This window comes from Astyanax mexicanus, chromosome 10 (assembly GCF_023375975.1).
Source record: "Astyanax mexicanus isolate ESR-SI-001 chromosome 10, AstMex3_surface, whole genome shotgun sequence".
Lineage (NCBI taxonomy): Eukaryota > Metazoa > Chordata > Actinopteri > Characiformes > Acestrorhamphidae > Astyanax > Astyanax mexicanus.
The window spans coordinates 5,841,607-5,869,187 of NC_064417.1; the positions used below are offsets into that span (position 1 = coordinate 5,841,607).

Genomic DNA, 27,581 nt, shown 5'->3' on the forward strand with positions numbered 1-27,581 from the left:
AGGGAATAAGAGCAAAGCCCCTCTGACCGTCCACTTCTTGCTTCTTTTTCTTTTTTAATCCAAATGGAGAATTGTGGGCCAAACTAATATACATACAGCTTTATTTCACCCCCAGTGCTTCTGAAAGTGGCCCAGACTTTTATTAAAGGCAGCGTTTTGCTGTAATCCCCCAATATTTCGAGGGTGCCGCGCTGGACAGGCTTAATGAGCACAAAAGTGAGTTTCTGACACACAGGACGAGACTGTCGACTTTCAGCAAATTGCATCCAGTCAGCCTGAGGGAGTTCAGCTGCTTCAGTCTCTGGGCCACAGGAGAGACAGAAAAACACACAGGACTCAAACACACAGGGTTTCCCTTCGAATAGTTTAGATGACCAGAAAGAAAAAGAAAGAGAGAGATGGACGTGGACCATTTTAATTTACGTTAAATTTAAGACTAAATGAGAGAAGCAAAACGACGCTGATATTAACTGTGTACAAAAACAAAACAATGTAATTCAAGTAACGTTAGGAAGTAAAGAAATTACAATTTAAATTCTATTTTTTAGGTGATATTACCCCAATCCAGTGTGGTCTGAAAAGCGCAAGGAAAATTTGCAAACGAAAACATAAATGAAAAATCCACACATACACACACACACACACGCACACGCACTATATATATTTATTTATTGTTTAATGTCGATGTATTTATTTATTTATTTATTTATTTAATTAACGAACTATACTTTTATATTAAATTAAAATTTAAATATATCTATAATAATAAAATTATTATTATTATTATTATTATTATTATTATTATTATTATTATTATTATTATTATTATTATTATTACTATTATTATGTTTCAATTTAAATATTTAAAACTTAGTAGTAAATCTAATTTGGTTATCTGTGTCATGGGTGCTGCTCCCTTACAATTTCTCTCTCTCTCTCTCTCTCTCTCTCTCTCTCTCTCTCTCTCTCTCTCTCTCTCTCTCTCTCTCTCTCACACACACACACACACACACACACACACACTTGGAAACAGAGGGCCGGCGTAGGGGGAAAGCTGGCTGGCCAGATTTAAGTTTACGCCTGATCAGGCACTGAAGAGTGAGTGGTGTGTGTGTGAGGGGGTGGGAGGGAGGGCAGCACCTGGCCGAGCTTCAGCATCCCCATCCCGGCTTACTGACTGACAGCCTGATCAGCGGGCCGAGGCCGGCCAGACATCTCCACAAGCCCTGCTGCTCTTCTCAGACTCCAAATCAGACAAATTCACCCCAGCCCCCTCCACTAACAACATCTTCAACAGGGTTCAAAACTTGCTCGCACAAATCCCCAAACTTTATTTTACACAATGAGAAAAAGTGTAACTGGTCTGTCCGTCACTGAGGCATCCTGACTTCTACCTGCTCTTTTGTGATTGGTGTAAAATTCTCAACTCCATTATGACCAAATGAAATATCCTGCAAGTGTCTATAATTGAGCTAAACTTAATCAACAGCTTTAAAATTGTATGAGGTTTCATGTAAATAAATACAGAGCGTTTATATTTGGATACGCTTAGCTAAAAAATCTTGCCACTCGTATCACTAAGTTAGTGGTTATAGTATAGAATTGTATAAAACATCAGGTTGTAGATAGAGGCACAAGACTGCCAAGATCATTTATATTACTAAAAAAAAAAATTTTTTTGCAAATATTTTAAACACCAAAACGTAGGTTAAGTTCATTACTTCATAACAATTATAAAGTAGGATAATAAAAACAACAATTAATTATTAATTATTATTATTAATAATAATAATAATAATAATAATAATAATAATAATAATAATAATAATAATAATAATAATAATAATTATTATTATTATTATTATTATTATTATTATTATTATTATTGTTGTTGTTGTTGTATTATTATTATTATTATTATTATTACTTAACTACAATTATATAAACAGCGTAATGACTAAACTTTACTAAACATTTTTTTAACTTATTTTTTTACTTAAATAAATATAAATTTAAGTAAACCTTAATTTAGTTATATTATATAAAAGTTTAAATGACTTAAAATAAAAAAATAAACTTAAATATATTTTAAATAAAAAATGTAAAATTGAAATTCAGAATTAAGTGTTGACACACCACAAGCTATACAAAAATAAGGTTCTAAAGTGTCTACATTGTATTACGACTGCACATTTAATGCATATATATTTTTTAAACTATCAGATATTAACAAATATGATATATGGACATCTTTTAAAACAGACAAGCCATTTAAATATATATATATATATATATATATATATATATATATATATATATATATATATATACGCTACAGTATTTTTTTATTATAGTCATTATTTTTTTGACAAAAAGTTGGAATTGGAAAACACTAATTGCTAATAAGACTTTCCAAAGGGTCATGTGCGCGAGCGCACTCACACACACACACAGTCCATTGGCGCTCGTCTTTCTTCCTCCTGCTTCCCGGTTTAGGGGTGTGTGTATATGTGTGTGTGTGTGTGATAGATGTGTGTGACGTGGCCCGTCACTCCAGCCAATCACTGCCAGAGTTGAGGATAATATTAAGGGAAAGTTGGACGCGAAGACTGAGGCCGTGTCTCTCTCTCTCACTCCCTCTCTCTCACTCTATCACTCACCCATTTACTCTATCTCTCTTTTCCTTTTCTTTTTTTTATTTTACTTCCATCGTCGTTTCGCGTGGCAAGGTTTTCCCTCCACGCGCAGGAAAGGAGCGCGAGGAGAATCAACCTTATAGCTTGTAGACGTACTTGTTTTTTTTAGCATCTCCGATAAAGCAACGAGGCTTTAAAAGCACGAGAAGTTTCTATCGCTGCTCGCTGAACTGGATTTTACCACCCACACAAGGGAAGGAATAGTTTTGTGAGCTTTCTTCAGAGGTGTTTTCCACGCATCCTTTAGGCGGCCACCCGAGCGAGCAATCTTTGGGATCCACGAACCTACATATGGTCTGGCTGAGGGACGAGCTTGGACAGAGCCTAAGGTGAGTTGGTGGTTTATACCTCCATCAGATACCCGGATTACCTTATTTTACGCATATCTACTGCGGTAAGCAGGTGTATCTTGAAGGACAACGATGGTTGTTGATGCCAGTTTTGCTCTAGAATCAACCTTCTACACGTGCGCGACAAATACTTGCTGTTACTGAGTCATTTCACGCCTAAAACGAAACTTGGCTGTTGAGTGAAGCTCTTTCAAAACATATATATATATATATATATATATATATATATATATATATATATATATATATATATATATATATATATATATACATATAAATATATGAATATAAATATAAATATATATATTTTTTTCTTACAAAAAAGATGAAGGCTTAAAAATATACAGTCATACGAAGATTTTTAACAAACCATTTAAATCATCCAAGCTACTTTGTTTACAAGCTCATTTGAAAGGAAAACTCATGCCTATGCTTGGTCATAACAAGGCTATAAACGTCTGTCATTAACGCAATTTCTAAAATAAAATTCCCAAATCTGCTACAAAAGTCGCTCAAAACAATACACCAATAATTCTCATTTTCCTTTTAATTTTACTATTTTACTGAAGGCGTATATTTTAGCGATTAAAGCAGACTACTTTAACCAACAATAACACATAATACTCAGATGTGCACTTTATAAAGCTGTAATTGTTTTAACTGTAAATTTTAGGAGCAAGAACAGTAGATCAGTTGCAAATTGATACTCGTAAACTTTGGCCCTAAATGCAGATTTCACGGTTCATAAACGCTGTCACAACTGCAGCACGTCAGGTTATTGGGATTATTCAAAGTGTACAACTTCTAGTAGGATTTAATACACAGGTTAATAGACACATATCAAACAACATGCAGCTTAAATTATTTGTGATGTACACTTCATAATAGTAAAAAACAACAACAAGCTAAATAACTGAATGACATCAGTGTAATCAATCAATGTAATGTTTTGTAACTAAATTTAAATATACATCAAAATAATTAAATATATTACCTATATATATATACATAATTTAGCTATAATCTAATTTATAAAACCAATACAAACTACATTACTCTCACACACCTCCCCACATTATTTTACAGCTTAAACAATTTAGACCAGTCCCAGATGATAATCTTCGCAATGCAAAGGTGAGGATGATTAAAACCCATTAGTCCAGCATCACCACATCTCTCACTCCTCTTTTTTACAGCCTAATGAAATGGAATAATGTGTGACTTTGCTCCTTTTTGGATAAATGGACAGCGATCATGGCGCCTGGAGTTACAGGCAAGGTGCCATTGCCCACCAGGAGCAAGAACAGAGAGAGGGAGGGAGAAAAAGATAGAAACAGAGAGAGATGTTTGGCAGGCCCCCTCCCCCAAAAAACAGTCACTCCATGTGTAACAGCGAGCACTCGCCAACTCTACAATTACAGCAAACTGAGACGATAAAGCTCCTTTCACACATTGACCCCCTTTCCCCTTCACCATATAAATTACTGGCGTTTAGTTATATTTCGTACTCTCTCTGTCCCTTTCTCTCTCTCTCTCTCTCTTTCTCTTTCTCCAAGCATGACGTCAGATGTATTCACTCCAGTCCCCTCCCCTTATCATTTTTCCCCTTCTGAAAAACTTTAGAGAGGGGGGCGCCCTGAGAGCGTTTTGCCTGAGGGAAAATAGCGACAAGATTAGGGTATTTTTCTTTTTTTTATTCCAGTGCCAAGCTGCTAATCCCAGTTGGGCTAATTGATAGAGGCGCTTTCTCCAGACCATCCGAGGAAGCCTCCAAACAACTAAGCAAATATTTGATTTTGACGCTTCTTAAACCAAAAACAAGAGTTTAATATTTGAAAGAGAGGATGAGTTAAGAAAGTTAAGTGATTTAATGGTAGGAGAAAAAACATCAGTTCAAACCTAGAGATGCACTGGGTAAACAACAGGTTACTACAATAAATACAACCAGCAAAAACGTGAATAAATACTTACTCCATTAAAAGTAAATGGTTCTTTCAAACACCTGGTTTTATTGTAATAGAATTCCAAGAATCTTTGTGAAGATGCGTCTTTACACTCACACATGAATGTTTAAAAAGTTCTTTAGAACTTTAAACTATGCTTTACACTTACATGAAATTTTAAAGGGTTCCTGAAAGGGTTTTTACAAACATACTTCACTATGGAGTAAAATTGGTTCTACTCTAAGAACATTAATTTAAAAACATTGCCTTAGAAAAGTTTGATTGCTTTTCCATACTACTGTGGATAGCATTCGTTGGCTTTATTAAAAAGCAAATAAATAAAGATAGCAGACAAATGCACAAACAGTAAACTAATTAAGTAAACAAATAAAAGCGTTAGATGACCTTTAGGCAAAATGCACGATGATGCAAACTCTACACAGTGCTTAGGGCAAGTGTACTAGGATATATAAGCGCGTGCATAAGCAGGGTTGCAGGGCTGGCCTGACAGTAGGGCAGCTCATTATCGGCCTCCCCATTCACACGGGCTTTGAGCGCGAGGAGCTGCTCGGCAGAGTCGTTTGTCTCCTCCTTTGTGTCTTATATTGGGGAATGCAATGGTTGTCAGAGCTCTTATTCACTTTTCGCCATAGTTTATTGATGAGCTCTGACTTTTCTTTTTTTTCCAGCACTTTTCACACGTCAGAGCCCGAGTCAAGTGTACGCACACACACACAAACACACACACAACTTCATTTGTGCTCCAAAAACATTTTACCCCCCCAACTCTTTCTCCCCTCTCTGTCTCTCTCTATAGACTGCCCCACCATGAAACTCTCTCTCTCTCTCTCTCTCTCTCTCTCTTTTCTCTCTCTCTCACTCCCTCCCTCCCGACTCCATTTCACAAACCCCGACCCGGAATCTATTCCTTTCCAACAAATGAGTGGGACAGGCCTGAGCTGGGAGAGGGGCTCGGGGTGCATGCATCCCCAAACAGAGGCGCCGAGGGGTTGCTTTGGGGTTTACCGAGCTGTGCACTAATGCCCAAGCAATCAGCACATGTAGTTTGGAGTGTCTGGCCATGCTGGTAAAGGCCTAATGATATTTTTATTTACGCTCGCGCTCTTGCCCCCCTCCTCGCCACCCCTTGCAACTCCTTCAACAGCTCCAACTTTCTTTCTTTTTTTGCCTTAAAAATAATGCTGGATAAATAGGATCCGCCTAAATGTAGACTGATGATGAAAAAAATTTATTAAAAAACAAACTGTTAGCATTATATTGAAAAAAATGCGAACTAAGTTAGCATCAGTACACGTGCTTATCAAGCACACTGCAAATTATTTAGTGGAACCCAAAAAAGAAAATAAATATGTATTAAATACATGTGTCAAAAGGCACGTTTAACTTTCAACATAAATCAAAGTACAAAATATTGTATTTAAAGGAATTAAATCATTTAGATTGGTCCTTGGGTTTATTTCAATTAAAACTAAAATTAATACATTTCGTTTGCGCGTGATAGCGACCATAAAAACATTAAATATAAAAAACACGTTCAACGTTTACCTCTGTAAAAAAAGAAAAGAAAAAAAAAACTAAATGAACAATCACCAGCAACAAATATTTTAAGCTAGAGATTCTTTGCGGCGTTTTGAGTACTTTTAATTTTATTCACACACTATTTTACATTTCACCTTACCCACGGCGGAGCCCCTACCTTTTAACGGCACGCAGAAAATGAAAAAAAAAAAAACGAGCAATGTAGGAACAGTGTAGAGGAGAGAGCGTGAGAGAGAGGGTGTGCGAGAGAGAGTGTGCAATAGAGGGAACGAGAGAGAGAGGGTAGCATTTCAGCAATTGCATGTGTGCATTAGTGTGATTTAGTGGAGTTGGAGGCAGGGTTCTTGTTGGACCCCTGGTTCCCCCGAACTGTGCTGGTGCAGGAGGTTTTTGGGGGGTGGGAGGGGTGGGGTGGGGGTGCAGGAGGAAGTAGTGTTTGGCTGGGAGATGATGAGATGATGACAGAGGTCAGAAGAGGAGTGGAAGGGAGGCACAGAGCAGGAGAACACGCATTAATGCACGAGGAGCACCATCGCCAGCCAGCATAGGTGCTCCATCTTCTCTCTTCTATCGCTCTAAATCTTTCTCTCTTTTTCTCTCTCTCTCTTTTTCATTCACCCCATTTTTATTGCCAATCTCTTTCCCTTCCTTCCCGCAGGGATTTCTTTTTCCTCCTCGACGGCATTTGGAAACTATAAAGGACCACACGAACTATTCCAAGGGAGCTTTTTTCTGTTTATTTGGGAAAGAAGACGCACTAACGAGGAGTTCGACAACGCACCCACACAAAATGCCGCAAAAAGGTGAGTTTAAGACATGTTTCTTCTCTTTTTGTGCACTTGTTGTTTAGGGAAGCGTCAGGGCTGCTTTTACGGGTGCGCAACACTGCTTTAACTGTCTGTCTACACTCCCTAAAACTAAACACACTTCTTAAAACTGATCAAACTGACTCTAAACAGGAGGACGTGGTGTTTTAGTGTCAGAAACATAAAGCTAGAATAAAGAGAGCAGAAACCTGTCCGAGTAGACTTGATCTCGCGACTTCACGCTACTTGCTTTTTTACTAGCGTTAAGTTTTTTTCTGGAGACCCCAGTTTATTACCCCCTCTTTATTATCCAATGTGGCTTTTTGTGTTTAGTACAATCGTTATTTATGACAGAAGAGAGGAAACAGTCAGTAAGGCCAAGAGAGCGCATAGGTGGATGTGGTGGTAGCGACCCAGCCACACACTCAAATGCATACCGTGAAAAGGCACCGTGAACTTGACGTGATCTTACTTTTAATTTTAAGCACAAATAGGACAGGGCGTTGTAAGGCATAATTTAAATAAAAACTTATATCGTGTCATATATTTCTTTTAGACCTGCAGACCCAAAAGAAATCCCCGATTTACGGTCGCAAGGAAATATATTTTTTTATTTATTCACTTTTATTATTACTATTAGTTTTTAAAAAATACAATTCCGATGTTTTAATAATTTCTAATTAGAAAAAAACTGAAACACGTTTCTTTTTAATATTTTCTGTAGTAATATTGATCGCAATACTCATAAATAAACGTTTTCATTTTACGTTTTAGTTTATCTAATTATGAAGCATGTTCTAAAAAAATAGTAATTGTTTTAAACAACTGCAAATGAAAAAAAGCTTTTACCTCACCGCCAGGACCCAATGCTCCAGGCTTATAGTTGCACTGGGACGTTGTTATTTCTAAAAATCGCTATTTCTGTGCGTGTGAACGCGCTACTCGTAAACCCCCTAAAGCCTTGAGTAAGCGCGTTTAATTAAGGGGCTTGACGTTGCACATTAGAGTGCGTAAAATGCAGATTAGGCATCGCCATTAAAACACATCATTAGCTACAGATCGGCGTGCAAGACCAGCATCACCCAGAGCACACAAGGCCGAAAAAAAAGAAAATCAAGTAAAATTTGACCTCTTTAAAAAAATCTATAATAATAATAATAATAATAATAATAATAATAATAATAATAATAATAATAATAATAATAATAATAATAAATAAAAACCAGTATGCGCACTTTTTAAAAATATAATTTTAATTTATTTAATGTATATTTCTAATTATAAAGAAACAATCCAAAGTGAGTATAAATATAATTGCCTATTTTTTTTATTTTTTATTTTTTTACCACAAATCCACTAGAAAAATGCGCGGGAACGCGCATTATGAAACACGTGGACGCGCACAGGCAGGGCCTGTGATGTATACATTTAGCCTATTTGTGAACACGTACTGTAAATACACACACAGCCGCACAGCCGATCTATTTTAAAAAGGCGGTTACAAAAAAGAAGGGAGGGGGCAGAAAAAGAAAGAGATAGAGAAAGAAAGAGAGAAAATCAAAGCTGTGACTATTTCTTCAATGCCCTCCTTTTCCTGAAATGAAGTGAATGGGCTCTTTAATGCAATTGTCTTTTACCAATTGAGCGCCCCACTGTGCTGTTGTAGCCAGCCCCTAACGACACATACCAGCAACACAATTACATCCGAGTACTTAGAACCAGAAATTACTTTTCAATTTCGTGAAAAAAATTCAAAACAGTTTGGGAGGGAATGGGCAGCGGGTCATGGCCAGATCTGGCTGGGTTGTTAGGAATAAGAGGGTGAGCTGAGATGGGATGGGTGTGTGTATGTGTGTGGTTAGGGTGAGTGGGTTGGTGTGTGTGTTGGGTGGGGGGGTCTTTTCCCTTCAGCTCTCTTTGTATCTCCTTAGAGTTGTTGGTACGTTTAGTTGGAAGCTGTGTAGCTAGTTAGGGAGCCCCGGGTTTTACTCTCTGGGTTTTGGTGTCGAGGCAGAATAGAAGGCATTGTTCCAATCCAGCGGCCTTTGTTTGGTGGCCTTCACCCCCTCCTGCCTTCACTTTTACGGAGCAGCCAGGCGAGGTAGACAGCGTGTGGCACCACAAGAGTGGATCTGAAGTGCAGAAAAAGAGTAGCCTAGCCCCCCTCTTTCTCTCCTCCAACTTCAACCCCAACCCCAACCTCAGTCCCATTCCCAAAGCCAACCATAAGCCCAGTCCCAGTCTATCTTGTCACCCTAAAAACAATCACAAATATTTAATAATTAAGGTGCTACAAAGAGTTCTTGGAGCAATTCCATAGAAGAACATTATTAGCTTTCGTTAAGAAATATTTTTAAAAAAGTTAAAAGTGTGCAAAGAAACTTTACACCCACTTCTACAAATCATAAACATTTAAATGCGTCTTTATATATTTTTGATTAGATTTAAAAGTGTTTTTTTTTCTACTGAATTGCGAAAAGAACCCATTGTAGGAACCTTATTTTAAAGAGTGCAGATGTTCTTTTCTATTGAAGGCTTGGATAAGTGAGCAGATAGCCACAATTAATGTTAAGCAAGTTCACCAATCAGCATAATCAACACAATCCTAAATCCACCCTAAATCCTATGCACGTACCCCACTTTGCCAGCAGATTGTAGGTGCAATGCAATGACAACCTAATTCTGGGTAGAAAAGGTGTACTAATAAAATGTTTTGCTTTGTCCTAGGGAATTATTAACTAGTGTGACGCAGATGAGTCTATAAATTGTTTTAAGCGGACAGTCAACAGTTTCCAGGCAAGTTTAACCCGCTGGATGTATAAAACTAGTAGTTCTGTGCTCTCCACTTGTTTGTTTTGCTGTTGCAGTAACTCATTCAGAGCACATGCACAAACCCTGCACTGACATTTGTCCGTAACGTTTCTGCACACATAGCAAGACCTAAACAGTAAACACTCAAATGTAATATATTATACTGCTTAACAGATGAAATGACTTGAAAACTGACTATGCTTGTTGTTTCTTTATGACTAATAGAATACTATAACCGGACCACGTGGGAGTCTGGTGTAGCTTCCATGATGCAAAACAGTAAGTGGAGTTTTTCCTTTCTCACTCTCATTATATTTTCCCTCCCAGTGTGTTTTGACGTGAATGTGGTTGTGTATGTGTGTGTGTGCGTGTGACAGGCGTCTAGTCAGACAGCAGACATTTGTTTTTGGTGTGTTAGCCGAGCCAGCTTCACTGAGGCCCGTCAGAGGTGCCGGGGTGTGGCAGGTGTCAAACTTTTGTTGACAGTCATTCATAAAGCTCATTCAGGAGAGTGCAGAAAACACCACAGCACACGTTAATCCATGTTTAACTCTGACTTATTAATACTGTTTTTATTATGGGATAAATTATTGCTAAAACAAATAGCTATAAATATAATACATTTTATAATATGATATAATGCAAAATTTAAGAAACCCAGTCAAGTGCCACAATTGCATATTTATATGTATTATATTGTATATCAAATATTATTTACTGACTATTGATGTATAAATATTTGTTTGCACAAAGACCTTTCTGCTTTGTCTAATTGTACTTTGTTTTACTAATTGGCAAATTTAGAAAAATGAACAGTAATAATGCTTTAACATATGAGACTCTGTAGAAGATGCACTTACATTACATTAACTATATTTAATTTATCCATGTGTTGTAGCTGTTAATATTGCAAATACTTAGCAAGTATTTAATAATTACACATATGTAATTATATATTGCATTTGTAATATTGTATTACAAAGGATTAACCAGAAAATGTGATAAAACTCAATAATGTAGTTAGTAAGGTATTACATTACGAAAGATAATACATGGCTGGGGCTATTACAAAAACAATTGTATTACATGTATGTGATTTTTTTATTATTATGAAAAGATTACAATATTAAAACCTGCAGGGGTGTCTGAACATTAACCCAAGGCTTGTGTACATGTGTGTGAGTGTGTAAAAAATTTGATTGTATGTTAATTTGCTATTAAATAATTGCCATGTACATATTAATTCTGCACTGTTACAGTAATTCTGTAAGCAGGCACTAGCTCGGTGCACCTAATGTATCAGCTAGACAGAAATGGGCATCTGATAAATCTGATATCCCGCACTGAAGGGCTGTAAACTGAGAATAAACACTTATGCTGCCTGACATGCCTTCATATCTGTGTGAGAGTGGGGAGGAAAAAAAAAAAGACAGAACATATGTCACGAACTGATTGTTTAATTAATGGGCTGCATATGGAGAGATCAGACATTGTGAAGATATGATTATCAGTATCATCTCCTTGGCAGGATAACAATAAACCAGACATATTTTTTCTCTTAATGCTGGACAAGAGGTGTATGACATCTGTAACGAAGGTGTGTTGAATGTTATCCTATCATTTTTACCTTTTATTTTTTTTTTTTTACTTTTTCTCTTTTTTTTGCCAACGTGCTGGATTCGTGACATCTTCATACACTAACATGAATAGCCTTGTTTATTATTATTATTTTTTGTTTTTGTTTACCTTCACTGTAAATCAACATCCTTATGACAGAATCATTTCATTATCTTGGTTATGTAAAATGAAAGTGCTTAAGGACAGATAACAAGGCCTAGTTTCTTATTTTAAAAATACAGTATATATGCACAAAGCCTAGATTATAGAGATATGTTAACTGGAAAGAAAAAGAAAGAAAGAAAGAAAGAAAGAAAGAAAAATATATATAATTCGAGGTGTTATATGTCAGCTGTCAGGCCTAAATGTACAAACCATGACGTCATTACAATTACACATTATATTCGTAAATACATTTATTTATTAATAACATCATTATGTATGGATTCGTCCGACTTGAAATCATGAAATCGTGTCCCGCTCGTGATCCCGTACATATTTATCTAGCGTATGGATAGCTTTTCACAAGGCTGCGCGCTTTAAAGGTCACGGCTGGCTCTCCAAGCTTTTATGGTAATAATGTTCCTGAGTGTATATTTCCAAATTGACACCATATGTCTCTCTGCTCATTGATTACACGTAGAATACAAGGCGCGTAATTATTGCCATTGGGGACTCATAATGATTAAGACTTCACCTTTGGAGAGAAAGTTGGATTTTATGTCCTAATCTGTGCACTGGCACGGTCAAATGGCTTCATTTTTTTCAGACGGGGGTAGGGGGGCGGTGGGCACAAGGGACGTATGGTCCCAAAGCCAATAAATCTTCAATATGCTTATCCTCGCTGACCTCTCTCGGAGCAAAATAGAAGGACAATTGATTTACTCTAATCCTGAATTAAGCCCCCAAAACGATATGGTGATGGACTTTTTTTCTTCAGCGCGTTGTACTTTTATATTCATTTTAATAACGCATGCTTAACGCGTACTAATTAATTACTTTAGCACTACACACAATAAAATAAAAACCTTTAGATTAACCCAAGTACATAAAAACAACAGCAGTCTCTGCACTTTTTTGCCACGCTTTATATCTGTGAATATGCACGTGCATGCAATACTGCTCAGGCTAATTTAAATTTCACCTTGTTTCGTTGTTTATTTATCACTGCGTGGCGCGCGCAACCGCTTCCCCCAGTGCGTAAATATAGGCTTAAAAAGTGTCACTTTTAATACACTATGAAGCTAAGCCAAGCCAAGCGCATCCTCATGAACGTGCCCATGCCCATGCCCGTGCCCGTGCCCGTGCCCGCTGCACCACAGCCCCTTCAACCCCTCGGGCTACCTTAAAAACTACAGCCCCCCCATCTACTCCCCTCCACCACCCCCTCGAAGGCTAAATGAGAGTCGAGCCCAGCAGAGTCTGAGCTCTATCCAAATGCGGACAGAAAGGCTCGTTTTTATCATGCTACCATTTGTCGTGGCGATGCGGGGTTCACGAGCAGAGCCATGACAGGAAGTGACATGGCCTGCCACGAGCGCTCGGGCTCATCTTTTCAATTAGCCTTCCGTGCATGATCCGGGGCGACTTCCGCCCATTTCCAGAAATTAAGCTCAAACTTGACGTGCAGCTAGCTTTATTTTAAAGACAAATGTCAGGCAGGCTCATCATAGTTTTTTTCTTCTCCTTCCTCCCCTTCTTCTATATTTGGAGCTTATTTATTGCTAAGGAGCTCCTGCTCTTGGACTCCATTTAACGGTAGGGCTTCGCTGAGAAGGGGTCTTAGAAAAGGAAAGGCACTGCAGCGACCGACTCGAGCCTACTTTCTCTGGGTGTTCTGGTTTTTAAAAGGGAGATTAAGTTCAGGTTTGGTGCTTTTGCTCTTCATCTTTTCATATTTTCATTGGGGGAGGACATATTTTTCTTTCTTTTTTTTGCTTATGTGTTTTGAGAGTATGGTCGGTGTTGTTGTTGGAAAGATTGCAAGTTGGACTGGCTGGTTCCTAGCAGTGTGAGAGGGTGTATGAGGTGTGTGAGTTGTGTTTGATGCGATTTAAACTTACAGGGGAAGGCTGTGGGCAGCGTTTAAGAAGCATTTACTATATCACGCAAATGCCAACAAATAGCATTAACTCCGGGCTCTGATCCGGGATAAGGCGCGCAGCAATGATGCGCTGCACTAAATCAGGGTTCAGACTGGAGATGGTGGCTTTTTGTAGTTTGGAGGTGTTAGGATTGGAGTTGTTTATTGTGTATGGACAGTGACAGCTATCGCAAACATGTCATTGCTGTCACGAAAAGTATGTTTTATCTCTAAAAACGCAATTGTACAAAAACGGGAACATTTGTTTTAATTTTCAGTGGAAGCCAGTGGGAATTTTCAATGCATTTTGAGCATTTTTGGAGGTCGATCAATTATGAATGTTAGGTAAAAAATAAAGAACAATTTCCAGTTTTAGTTCAGATTAAAATAGCCAATAGTGACACAAGGTTTTTACGTGACAGTTTAACAATCTCCTGACTTGTGGAGGCATCTCATTTGGAGCCCGTTTACAGGAATGTTGTTATCCAGGCTGCGGTGCATGCATGCCACTTCTTTGCGTTGCACACTGAACTTTGCATTGAGAGCTTATCTAAATCTTTATATCAAGCGTAACTTACAGCTTTGAGTGCTGTTGCTTTTATTTGGAGGGCTTTTTATGAGTTGTGCGCGGGCTGAGCGGCTGTGCAGTAAATCGGACACTTTTCTCTTGTCCCGGTCCAGGTCACAGTGGGGTGAACCAGCTCGGTGGTGTGTTTGTGAACGGCAGACCGCTGCCGGACTCCACCAGACAGAAGATAGTGGAGCTCGCGCATAGCGGAGCGCGACCTTGCGACATATCCCGAATCCTACAGGTCAGTGCGTTAAGCATTGGATTTATATTAAAATAACTATTGTTCTTTTTGCTTTATAATACTGACACTGTATGTTGCATATTGTTATTGTTGTTACATCTTTTGGCCGCGTGCATGCTCAGTCTAACGCGTCCAAGCTCAAGCTAACAAAAACAAGCAAATTAAATATGTTCTTACATTTTAATGCATTTGTTGTGTTTTTACACAAATTTCTAAAACCATGCATAAAAATATAGCACATAATATAGAAATATATTAGTTTTTCGTTTTTGATTTGTTTCGGTTCTGCATAAATTTGCTTTAAAGAAAGAAACATGAGCGACTGCTTCCTTACAAGTCTGTTTTGATTTTTGAATTTTTGATTTGTGTTAACATAAACCTATTTTGTTATTTATGACAATAAGCAGTGGAATCTTATGAATCATTGTGAAAACCTATTAACAGAGCTTTATTGGAAATCAAACGTCTGTTAAACAAATTACAATTGGCCAACCATGCAACCATAACTTCTTTTCCCTTTACAAACCAAACCTGCCCAAACAGCTCCGATAGGGGAAAAAACATGCATTCAAAGAAACAGAGCGAAGCGTGCAGAGTTTCTCGTACCACTGAAGGTATATATTTCTTGTGTTATAGACCCAAGCTGATGCAAAAGTCCAAGTGCTGGACAATGAAAACGTAAGCTTATCATTGTTTGGACGCTTTAAACATAACATTCCACGCGCGTTTGAAATTAATGTCATGCGATGTTTTCTCTGTGTGTTTTTTTGTTTTTCTCCGGCTTGCTGTCTAGGTGTCCAACGGCTGCGTGAGTAAGATCTTGGGCAGGTATTATGAGACCGGCTCTATCCGACCGCGAGCCATCGGAGGCAGCAAACCACGCGTAGCCACTCCGGAGGTGGTCGGCAAAATCGCCCAGTTTAAGAGGGAGTGCCCGTCCATCTTCGCGTGGGAGATCCGAGACAGACTGCTGTCAGAGGGCATCTGCACCAACGATAACATCCCGAGTGTAAGTGCAAAAAGAGAGGGCGCAGAGCGCAGCGCGCGAATATTCCTGGGTGGGCATAAGTGCATGAGTGCGAGCATCCTCTGCATCCTCTACTTTAATGCGACCTTGAATAGTTTAAAATCGACCCGTTTCCAACCACACCAGGACTGTGGGCGCGCTCGCTTATTCACTGGTCGATTGATTTGTTTATTGGGTTATTTTTGCACAGAGCAATGCAATGCAGTGCCACTCTGGCAGCGCGCGCATGTTCAGGCCGATCCTAAAGCCAGCGAAAAGCCTTATGTATACTGATACTAAAATGTGCTCGAGCAACGCCATATCATCCCGTGTCTTCTCTCTCGTCTTTCAGGTGTCATCCATAAACAGAGTGCTGCGAAACCTGGCGAGCGAAAAGCAACAGATGGGCGCAGATGGCATGTATGAGAAGCTGAGGATGCTGAACGGACAGACGGGGACATGGGGCACCCGGCCGGGCTGGTACCCCGGAACCTCCGTGCCAGGACAGCCCAATCAAGGTAGGACGGGCTGAGCTTCTCTGAAAGAAATAAGTGGTGTTTTTAAAGCTTTAACTAAGTGAAGATACAGTATACAGTTTGAGAATGCATTATTATTATTATTATTATTATTATTATTATTATTATTATTATTATTATTATTATTATTATTATTGTTATTATTATTACATCAATTTAATTAACAGGACCAACATTTTGGGTATTTAACATAGGACCACACACTATGTTATATTTGTTATAAGCTGCCAGTTACATATAATATCAGAGATGCTACCAGTTTATAGTTAAATAATAATATATACTGTTCTACAAATATACTAAATGATATACTCTTAAATTAGACATGTCCTTGTTTTTTTTATGAACAAATTAGAAAACATGCAAAATATGTACCATTATTAGTTGTAGTAGTACTTGTAATCATTGTATTTATAAAGTAATTATTCCTTTGACTAGAATGATTATTTCGATGCAGCAATAATAATACATGTGTTTTTTAAATTGCTTTTACTATTGGCTGAATTAAAAAAGAAATATTTGTATATTTTAAATTATTATAAATGTATAATATGTCATGTTGTAGAATGTAATAATCAAGTTAGTTACACCACATCAGATCAAATCTGCACATAAGCTCATGACTTAATTAGTCTTATTACTAATCATGATGAAATATCTCTGGTATTTTTGAACCAAATAATCAATGATATCGATTAATACAAATAAATCCACCTGTTGTTAGTTCAGTTTCAAAGAGGGCAGAGATTGGGTTTAAAGCTGTCACCACTTTCAAATTTGTGATGGGGTGGTGTTTTCATTCTGCATTTGATCACTTTGGTATTTTGTCATCTTACCCCCACCTCCCATCCAAATTCCAAGCAACTATGTCCCCACCCACCACCACCCCCAGCTGCCTGTATGAGGAGGGGGGGGGGCATAAAAAGCAGCACGGATATCTGTACAAAAGGATGTTTCTGTCACGCGTTAGAATTTGTTATGGGAACAGTGCTGTGGCTGTGTAATTGCTCATTAGAGAGCGTTTTGTATCTCATTAAGGCGACATGAATGAGCGTCTAGCTGCAGAGAGACAGCAGCTGCAGAAATGCTCCTAGCTCCCCCTCATCACCAATTACACATGTCACTTTATAAGAGCACTGCACGCACAGTGCGGGACGGACACCAGAAACATCTACAGAATGCTTTTTGCTTTGCGTCTAATATCTGCCTATTAAACCCTTGACCCACTCAAAACAACAGCCAGCAATTAGCACCTGCCTACAAAAAGTCCTATAGGCCTATTTCTAGAAGCTGGGGAGTTTTAGGTGACTGTGCATTTTGATACACATAGAAACACACTTTTCATTTAATTGAACCTTATTAGTACTTAAAAATACATGAGCTACATGCTGCACAATCTAATCTTGGTGTGTGTATGGGATTACTGCAAGAGTTTACAGCCTAGACCTAACTTTTGTGACTTTGTTTCTGCCAACATTTTATCCAAATCATAAATAGAACTAGGCTTCTAATCACATTATTTGAAAAAAAATATATAAATAAAAATATTTGAATTGTAAAAAGTAACAAACAATTATATTCTATAATTTAAAAATTTTAAAAGTAGCTAAGATCATAGAAGTTTAGCTAGTTTGAAGAACAAAGCTTGGCTCCATATTTCTCTTGGATAACCCAGTTAGAACAAGGATTTGTTCCAATGCCTACCAGCTTTTGACAATGATTTAACCATTTTTCAATAGACTCAGATTTACCAAAACAGTTGTTCTTAAAAAGACAAATATAAAATTATACAAAAAAATACTAAGTAAATGAGTAAACACCGACTGCTCAGATTAGCCCCTTTTTTATTTGAACTTTTTTTTTTTTTTTACACAGACATCTTAAACTTTTGCACAGTACTGTATATAAATTAGTAGAAGTTCTAAGGCTCTAAGGATGCTAAGAGACTGATTTCATTATCACTTACAACAGTCTAACAACTTGAGGTTTGTAAAATTCTTGAGGTTACCGGGTTCGTTTTAAAGTGGGTCTATATCCCTTAACACATTTCCTCTGCAGGCACATTTCTATTTTTATATGAGTAAAAGGACGAAAGAGTCCATTTCCCCTCTCTCTCTTTCCACACACACACACACACACACACACACACATACAGGGCAGGGCAAGGTCCCCGAGGAGGACAAACATGGTCTCAATCTGATGACTGTCATGTCAACACTGAATAAAACAGTGGATTCATCTGGACTGACAGCAGCCTAAAAGAGAGACAACTCAGTCTTAATGAGTGGACTTCAAGCTCTCTCTCTTTCATTGACCAGTCAGAGCCTTCTTATTCCTACCCCCATCCCTTTCTCTTTTTTACCCCTCCTCTGCTTATAAGCTCGGAAGGCTCGGTGGTGTCTATAGGATGTTTCTTTCAAACTTGTTGTTTTATAGTGGTCCTTGCATGTTTGGACCCACTTGTTTTATTTGTCACTTTTATTTGTCTGCACTCTGCTTCAACCACTTCTATAGAGGGGTGATTTTACTCTCCCACTGGGAAAGAACTAATCTGCCAACAGATTTTAGGATGGAAGATAGGAATAAGACAGATTGCTTAAAAAAAAAAAAAAAAAAAAAAAAAAAAAAGATTAACTCTGACAGATTAAGTATAGACCTGAAAAGAACACTTTTAAGCTCTAATCTTTTTTAAACTAAATGGGGTGATAAATAATTAGGCTACTCCATTTCTGGATAAAACTCAAATCAAATCATTTTTATTGTAACATATTTGTTACATATTAAGTACAAAAGAAAAATACACACAAAACACAAAATTGTTGTGCATTGTAGATCAAATAAAATAAATACAAATAAAATAAACGTTTTAGTTAATTTTTTAGTTGTAGAAAAAAGAGCTATCCATAAAACTGGTCAATCATTTTTTTGCATTTGCTATCTAAACATTAGATAATGCATTACGCATAGATAATGTTGTAGAAGTTGACAACATTTTTTTTTAACTTATGTAATATATACACATTTTGTCAATGTGTTTCCCAGCTTATGTGAATTTAATTATGAACACTATTTTTTTTTTTTTTTTGCACTAATGCAAACTCTACCGTTTAAAATATGAGTGCAGTAAAAGTAAAAGTGCAGCGCAGTTCAGGCATGACCCCTTAAGGCAACGGCTCTCAAGATGAAGGTTTTAATTGAGCGCAACGATGTTACACCAGTTTGCACCGACGCAGCAGGTTAAAGCATATCGACTCCCAGTCGGCTCCCCTGTCCCCCTTTCACTCCCTAACAACACTCGGCTCACTGAGAGTGTTTCATTCACAGTGCTTTTCTTCTTGCACTGCCTATAGAAGGCATAAATCCTATGTGAGGGCTGAACGGGGCAGCCTTGGGGACAGTGATTAATGATGGTCGTGCATAAAGGTTAACACACACTGAGCTGAAAAGGTCTGTTGACTGAAATCCTCGTGCTACAATGAGGGCCGCTGCAAGGCTCGCGAGAATCCTTTTGTGGCCTCCCTTCAATTGTGTCTTCACACTTCTAGCCATGAAAGTTTGCCATCCCTCCCCAGAGCGAGTGTTTTAACACTGGCTAACTCTCTGGGCATTGTGTGCCTGTGAAAGCATCCCCTTCCATTCAAGGATTGGAGCTGACCACCTCAATGGGCCTTCAAACGGCCATATGGTTCAGAGCCATAGGCTGCGTGGAGGAAGCTCCCTGATTGCAATGGGAGAAGCTGAAGTTTTAAAACATTTCATTGGGCTAAGGTGACCATTTTTTCACCAGCCCATAAACACCCCCAACCCTTGTCCCCTCCCCTCCGCAGACTTGGAAAATGTTGGTGCTAAAAGCTCTGAAGCTCTGAGGCTGCTGTAGCACATCTCTTCCCACATGACCTGTTTTCTCTTTTTTTTTTTTTTTTTTCAGAGGAGCTACAAAATTGACTTTGTGTCAGTTTTCAATTCTCTGAGTAAACCATGTGGTAACATTACAGGACATTCTTAATGTATGTTAATGTATCACAATTAAATTCCAGTTAATTTAGATCATTGTCATTGGCCTATTTATTATGAACAACTGGTGTACTCACGCAATATCATAATATTAGTAGAAACAAGAGTATTGACATATTGTAGATATGTCAATAAAAAAAACGCTTGTCAGTTGAACAATACTTAATATAAATATATATGTTTTATTCAATTTATATAAATAGTTTAAATAAATTTGACTATCAATGTTTTAAAATCACCATTTATTAAGAAAAAAAAGGTTTCAGCACCATTGAAACAACACATGTTTCAATGACTTGACTAACTTTTTATCAGTTGTTACCAATAAAGTGATTGGTAAATGGAAATTGAGCATGCAGTTACTTATTGTGTTAGTAATATATATGGATATTTAAGGAATGACAGTTCTTAGCTACATTTACATGTGTACAAAATGTTATTCAGTTAAAAGAATATAGAGTTAGGAGTCTTACTCAAGGACCATTGTTGGTGTAGTGTTGGCAGGGAATCAAACTAATGTGCTACCCGTTCGATCTAGCGAAAAAAGAAAATAAACTCATTAAATACTCAAATCTAATATCCAAAAAACAGTTTAACAGTTTAGTTTTTCACAGTGCAGGCTGTCACAACTTACCAGAACCAACAATTAATGTAAATAAACTGCTTTATTGACACAAATGACCATCAAACTGATGCATAAGTCAACAAATCCAAGAGAAACTGATAGATTTTTAAATATATCCTTGTTTTTTCCTGATAGATGGCTGCCAGCAATCAGATGGAGGCGCCGAGAACACCAACTCTATCAGCTCAAATGGGGAGGACTCAGAAGAAGCCCAGATGAGACTGCAGCTGAAAAGGAAACTGCAGAGGAATCGCACATCTTTCACACAAGAACAAATAGAAGCACTAGAAAAAGGTGAGCAAATGCAAAGTCAGGGATAAGCAGAAATTAGATGTTACAAAATTAAAGATAATAAGCAATATATAAGTTGGTGTGGCGCACTGGATAACACGACAGTGTCCCTGACAGTAAGCTATCGCATCATGTTGGAGACTGGGGTTCAATTTCCTATCTGGGTGACTGGATAAAAAAGTCCTTGGGCAAGACTCTTAACTCCACTTTAGCCCTTCTCTATAATAGAAATATCCTTTGGATAAGAGCATCAGCTAAATGATGTAAAAGTAAAAGGTAATATTGTAGTATTGTGTTAATACTCACTAACTAACAGTTATGGCACGACGACTGTGTTTCAGAGTTTGAAAGAACGCACTATCCAGACGTTTTCGCCCGAGAGAGACTCGCTGCGAAAATCGACCTGCCGGAGGCCAGAATACAGGTGAGCCTTCCAAACCAATTAAACATGTCCAAGGACTTCTAATAGCTAATGTCGTCAACAGCACTTAATAACTTCTTATCACCGCCTCTCTTGCAGGTGTGGTTCTCAAACAGAAGAGCGAAGTGGAGGAGAGAGGAAAAGCTACGAAATCAAAGACGACAAGCCAACAACTCCACCAGTCACATACCCATCAGTAGCAGTTTCAGCACAAGCGTCTATCAGCCAATCCCTCAGCCAACCACACCAGGTAAAGCACTAAGCAAATTGACACACCTTCTCTTTTTCAATGCGTTTTCTTTATTTTCATGACTATTTACAGTGTAGATTCTCACTGAAGGCATCAAAACTATGAATGAACACATGAACACAATGAAGTTTTGTACTTAACAAAAAAGGTGAAATAACTGAAAACATGTTTTACATTCTAGTTTCATCAAAATAGCCACCCTTTGCTCTGATTACTGCTTTGCACACTCTCGGCATTATTTCAATGAGCTTCAAGAGGTGGTCACCTGAAATGGTTTTCCAACAGTCTTGAAGGAAGGAGTTCCCAGAGGTGTTTATTAGCACTTGTTGCCTCTTTGCCTTCTTCACTCTGTGGTCCAGCTCACCCCAAACCATCTGGATTGGGTTTAAGTCTTGTGACTGTGGAGGCCAGGTCATTTTTTGTTAAGTACATAAAACTCCACATGTGAGAATCTACAATGTAAATAGTCATGAAAATAAAGAAAACGCATTGAATGAGAAGGTGTGGCCAAACTTTTGGCCTGTACTGTATATATATTTCAATATATCTTTTTCAATGCAATGTGGACACATTATAATATGTCACTGACCCAAACCTCTCTCTCTGAATGTCATTCCAATAGTGTCCTTTACTTCAGGCTCCATGCTGGGACGGTCAGACACAGCCCTCACTAACACATACAGTGCCCTACCGCCAATGCCAAGCTTCACCATGGCCAACAACCTGCCTATGCAAGTACGTGTCTCGCTGTGTTCCACTGCACCTCACATAACACGACAGGTTCGAATGTAGAGCGTAAAACGGGAATTAATAAGCCGGAGTGCAGTAATCGCTCTTAATTGCAGCCTTACGCAACTTTCATTTCATTCTCAGGTGTTGTGATCGAGTCGTTTCTGATGAATTGAGGCATAAGTGTTGCTGACATCTGCCCATCTCTCTCCACCCCACCCCCCCTCTCCACAGGCAAGCCAGACCTCGTCTTACTCCTGCATGCTACCAACCAGTCCTTCAGTCAACGGGCGGAGCTATGACACGTACACACCCCCTCACATGCAGGCACATATGAACAGCCAGTCGATGGCCACCTCGGGCACAACCTCAACGGGTAAGCTTTTTCTCTTCCACACACACCCCACCACAACCCCCCTCCAACCACCCCCCTCCTCCAAAACACTCTAGCACCACCAGCACCACCTACTACTCCCAGAAAGAGAGAAAGAAAGAGAGAGAGAGAGAAAAAAAAGAGAGGCAATTCAAGTCAAAGAAGTAGGCTGCCATCAATAATGCATTGCGGTTGGGAGCAGCAGTAAAAATGCTGTTACTATGGGAATACTTGTTTCATTTCTGTAGCTGACCTATTTAATACATAGTGGTACCTTAGTGTGAAGAAGCATGCTGCATACTCTGTGAAGTTCTTCATATTAAAACATATATGGAAAATATATCAGTGAATACAACATTTATAAAAAAAAAAAAAGTATACTTTTATAGCTCATTTCCAACAACTTTTTCAAATTATTTAAAACGGTACAATTCGACTTTAGAGTCAATATCAATATAAAATTAAATTTCATACACACATACTGTATAACAATACTTTTTTCAGTATTTACTTTGAATGAACACATTGTTACAAAAATATGGGAGAATTTTAAACTTCACACTTTGTACAGTTCTCTTTAAAGCAGCAGTTCTTAAAATTGTATTCTTTCTTTTTTCTGAACTAAAAGAATTAGTATTGTTTCCAAGTGGAGAGAGGGCAACACACTATAATAAATGGCACCAACATGCTTCTAATGCTTTCCATACGGACAAACCAAAAATATTTATTTTAAAAACAGGGTGTCTGGTAAGTCCTGGAACCTTTTTTCTGGCTACAATAGCCTTTTCTTGGTTACCTGAACAATGGTGGCTCTAATAATGTGGCTGATACAAGGGCTACTGCAAACATGGAGATATCAGAATGGCAAATTCTTCTAAGTCTTTATTGTTAAAACAAAGAAAATGACCATAATACAAGTTTTTAAATATACTATTTTTTTAAATTAAACTAATTTCATAAAAAAATAAAATAAATAAAGCTATATAAATGTGTCCATGAATTCCGGAATTGTCCAGCCTGTCATCTTGGGATAACCCCTCCCCTTTAAGAAAGTAAACATTGACCAAATGTATCATCACAACCTTCATACTGCTTAATTTTTAATAGACTGAAGATACTTATCTACTTATTCAAAAATGAATATTATTCATTTAACTTAAGATTTCTTATATTGTGTCCATACTGAGATAAAGCTTAAGCTCTCCACTCTGTCGTATGATAATATGATAATATGATCATTAAATACATTTTATTAAAAAAAAAATTTATCATCACCATGAACAATTCAAAGAGGTTTCAAATGCCTATTTTTAATATTTACATTTTTTATTCTTTTACTAAAATAAACAGTAAAAATGAAAAGTAATTAAGCTGGGAGCTTAATTGTAGCTTAAGTGTAGCCTGAGGTCTCACAAATATGATAAATAGTCAAAAGAATAAAACATTAAGTCAAGTCAAGTTTTTTTTTTTTTTACTTAAAGTGCAGTATTATATAAAATTTTCATCACCTTGAAAAGTTGAGTTACACAGATTTTAAATCACTCTGCTCCTTTACACTCTTATCCTAACTCCAAAGCATTTTTTTATTTTTGCATTCAAAACAAATTTAGCTATGAAAAGGTTTATATAAGCACCTTTCCTCAGGGAAAGTGAATGTCCTGTACCTTTATAGTCCCCAAAAGGGAGTGAATTTCTATTGATTGTACTTTATTTAACACACAGTCTGGAACATTTGGAACATTTGAGTTTTATTGAAATGGGTTAAATAGGGTCTGAGTGTACTGGAACACTGTTCCTCACTATTCTCTTTATTTGTTTTGTACTGCAGGTCTAATCTCGCCCGGAGTGTCTGTACCGGTACAAGTGCCAGGCAGCGAACCGGACATGTCCCAGTACTGGCCCAGATTACAGTGAAGGGAGCGGGAGGAGGGCGGCGGGGGAGCGGAGCCGGGCCTCCCGGCCTCCCTCTCAGCGCCGAGGCAAAGCTCTTCATCAGTATTTCACCACACAAGGGAGAAGGGAGTCTAAAAAGGACCCGCGTTCTTCTTTTGTACTGGGATAGTGCCACTTCTCTAGCGTTCCATGGACACAAAGACTTGAAGAAGAATCGAAAGAGAACGGACTCGATGTAAAGTGCCCTGTGTTATATCGTTAAATAAGAAAAAACGAAGAAAAAAAAAAAAGAAAAAAAAGAAGAAAAAAAAACACGGAAGAAAAATCTGTTTTCAGTTTCCAGTCATTTTGATGTATTTGTAAATGGCCAATTGTATGTTATGACATAAAAAAAAATGAACAGCTGTGGATGGACTGTCAAACCAAGTTGGTCTTGCATCTGTGGAAGGAACAACATTCATGCAAGCTTTTCTGCCATGCTTCTTTCGTTTTATTATCGGTTGATATCAAGAACGTCTGACCGTCTTTGTAAAGATTGTGGACCTGTAGTAACAAAAAAAAAAAAAAGAAAAAAACATTTTGTTTCAAGGCAATCATGACTACACACAGTTTACAAGAAGCCAATTCATTTGTTTGTTTCCAAAGCTTGCTGGCAGAAAAAAACAGTATATGTGGAACGCTTTGAATGCTGAATCGGAAATGAAAAAAAAAAAAAGAAAAGGAAAAAAAACCTTTTGGTAACTTTGGTAAAAACGGTAGATTGTGTCTTCGATATAATTCAATTTTGTTTATGTCGAAATGTAAGTATTTGTCTTCCCTAGAAGTCTCCCAGAACAATTTCTATAATAAAATAAATTTCATTTATAATTATCGGAATATTCTGGATGTATTACACATTTTCATTCAAGATCACACTTCACCTGATGGAGCTCAATCACTATAAACTCCACCCAGTACAAAAGACAATTCCCAGAATTATATGTAATCATACTGATTCAGTTGTTAGAACCTTCTACACAAGCTTGTATCTAAGCTCATAAGCTTAAACTTCTATTTGTTTTATTTATCAACTTATTATCTAATTACTTTTGTCTTCTTCAACTTGTGAGGGGAAAATTAAACATATTTTTACATCATTCATGAATAAAATAAACTTTAGAGTTTTAAAACTGTATCTTGAAAAAGCTTTGAAACAAAAAAAAGCAAATGCACTGATTAACTGATTAAGTCAAATAAAATGTACAAATGTAAAAATATTTTTTACAATTTTTCATTTTTATCTTTGTTATTATTATTTGAACTGTATAAGTAAACAAGATAAAAAAGAAAACTTTCATTACAGAACAAAAAATAAGTATTTATCATAGATATCTTTTTATTTATTTAAAAACAAAATACAAAAAATACAATTACAAAAACACAGCAGTGCATCTTATGAATTGTGATTATGCTACCAGTTCTACCACCAGGACATACATGATTTTTTTTATTATTATTATTTTTTTTTTTTAAATTTTAACCATATTTCACCCAAACTTTATACAAATTCAGCAAAACCACAAAATAACTAAGAAAAAAAAAATCTACACAGAACATTTAGTCAGTGTTAAAATTTACTGGATCCGTGTTAAAATAATACTGCAAGTGTTCAAATTTAACATTCACAACATTAACTTAACACGCTTATATGACGCTTTTGTCCAAATTCCAATTCCATTTTATATAATTTTCACTATTCTTATATGTAATTGTGCATCACTATTGCATAACATCTTTAAAAAAAAATCCCTCTGGTTTACTACATTCTTGGTATTTCACCTTTTATTTTCTTTAAATTGCTGATTTTAGTTTTTTTTTTTTAGATTTCTATGTTTTTCTCCCTTCCTTGCATTTAAATCTGCAATCACTATATTTATTATGACACTTTAGACCATATTCCAATTCCGTTTTATAGAATTTTTACTATTCTTTTAACATAATTGACATCATTATTGCACAAAATGTTTTCAAAAAAAAAAAAAACTAAATCCCTCTGATTTGCTTAATTCGTGGTATTTTACGTTTTTTTTTTCTTCAAATTGATATTTTTAGACGTAAATTGACTTATACATGTTGTTTTTTTTTGTTGAGTGAGCTATATATATATATATATATATATATATATATATATATATATATATATATATATTTTTTTTTTTTTTTTTTTTTTTTAACAGTTTAACAGTATTGCTAAACTATAGTCAACACATATGGTGGGAATTGAATTTAACACATATAGTATTGATTTAACTCAAGAAAAACTGGCTGTGTACTACAAAAAAAAAACAGTTTTCCTAAAGTTTGAGTGCACACAGTTCTCAAGATAGTACATGCAAAGAACGTCTTCAGCAGAAAATGTCTTATTTTGGCAGAATTATTAGTCTGAGAGAAGTGTGTGGGGGGGGGGGGGGGGGGAGTTGGGGCAGAGAGAAAGATTGGCCCCTGAGGGATCTGTATCTCTGCTCACCACTGGCCTGCTCTTCTGCCCACCGAGACTGGTTCTGGCAGCATAATGGACATTAAAATCCTCACTAGAGGAAAATGCCACATTCGATAACAATTTGTGTAGTCTAGGGGACGACCTTAAACGTGTTTACTTAACAACACAAACAGCACAGGACTCCAAGTTCCTGTCTTCTTCTCCAGTTCCTGCTTAAATAAATTCAGTACACTGTTTTCCATATTAGACGGATTTACAGTAGAGTCCACTTAATCACCAAAATTAC

At 37.1% G+C, this 27,581-nt stretch overlaps 2 protein-coding genes across 8 annotated transcripts in view; both read left to right on the forward strand.

Annotated features, from left to right (window-relative positions):
• wt1a (WT1 transcription factor a) overlaps positions 1-27,581 on the forward strand; it is a 331,319-nt gene that overhangs the window by 118,371 nt on the left and 185,367 nt on the right. The gene's annotated exons all lie outside the window — the stretch shown is intronic.
• pax6a (paired box 6a) lies at positions 2,611-25,509 on the forward strand. Of its 7 annotated transcripts, XM_049483786.1 has the most exons (15): positions 2,611-3,025; positions 7,208-7,352; positions 10,083-10,151; positions 10,392-10,445; positions 11,740-11,763; positions 14,548-14,678; positions 15,315-15,356; positions 15,472-15,687; positions 16,037-16,202; positions 20,995-21,153; positions 21,492-21,574; positions 21,671-21,821; positions 22,444-22,556; positions 22,785-22,926; positions 24,752-25,509. In XM_049483786.1, the coding sequence occupies exons 4-15, from the start codon at positions 10,433-10,435 to the stop codon at positions 24,835-24,837; spliced, it is 1,326 nt and encodes a 441-aa protein (XP_049339743.1). In that variant the 5' UTR covers positions 2,611-3,025; positions 7,208-7,352; positions 10,083-10,151; positions 10,392-10,432; the 3' UTR covers positions 24,838-25,509.

Bases quoted from the DNA above. Each gene is read 5' to 3' on its own strand.
- pax6a (XM_049483783.1), top strand. The intron at 10,446-11,739 runs GTAAGTGGAGTT...ATGCTGGACAAG, and splicing joins AGCTTCCATGATGCAAAACA to AGGTGTATGACATCTGTAAC. The intron at 21,575-21,670 runs GTGAGCCTTCCA...CCTCTCTTGCAG, and splicing joins TGCCGGAGGCCAGAATACAG to GTGTGGTTCTCAAACAGAAG.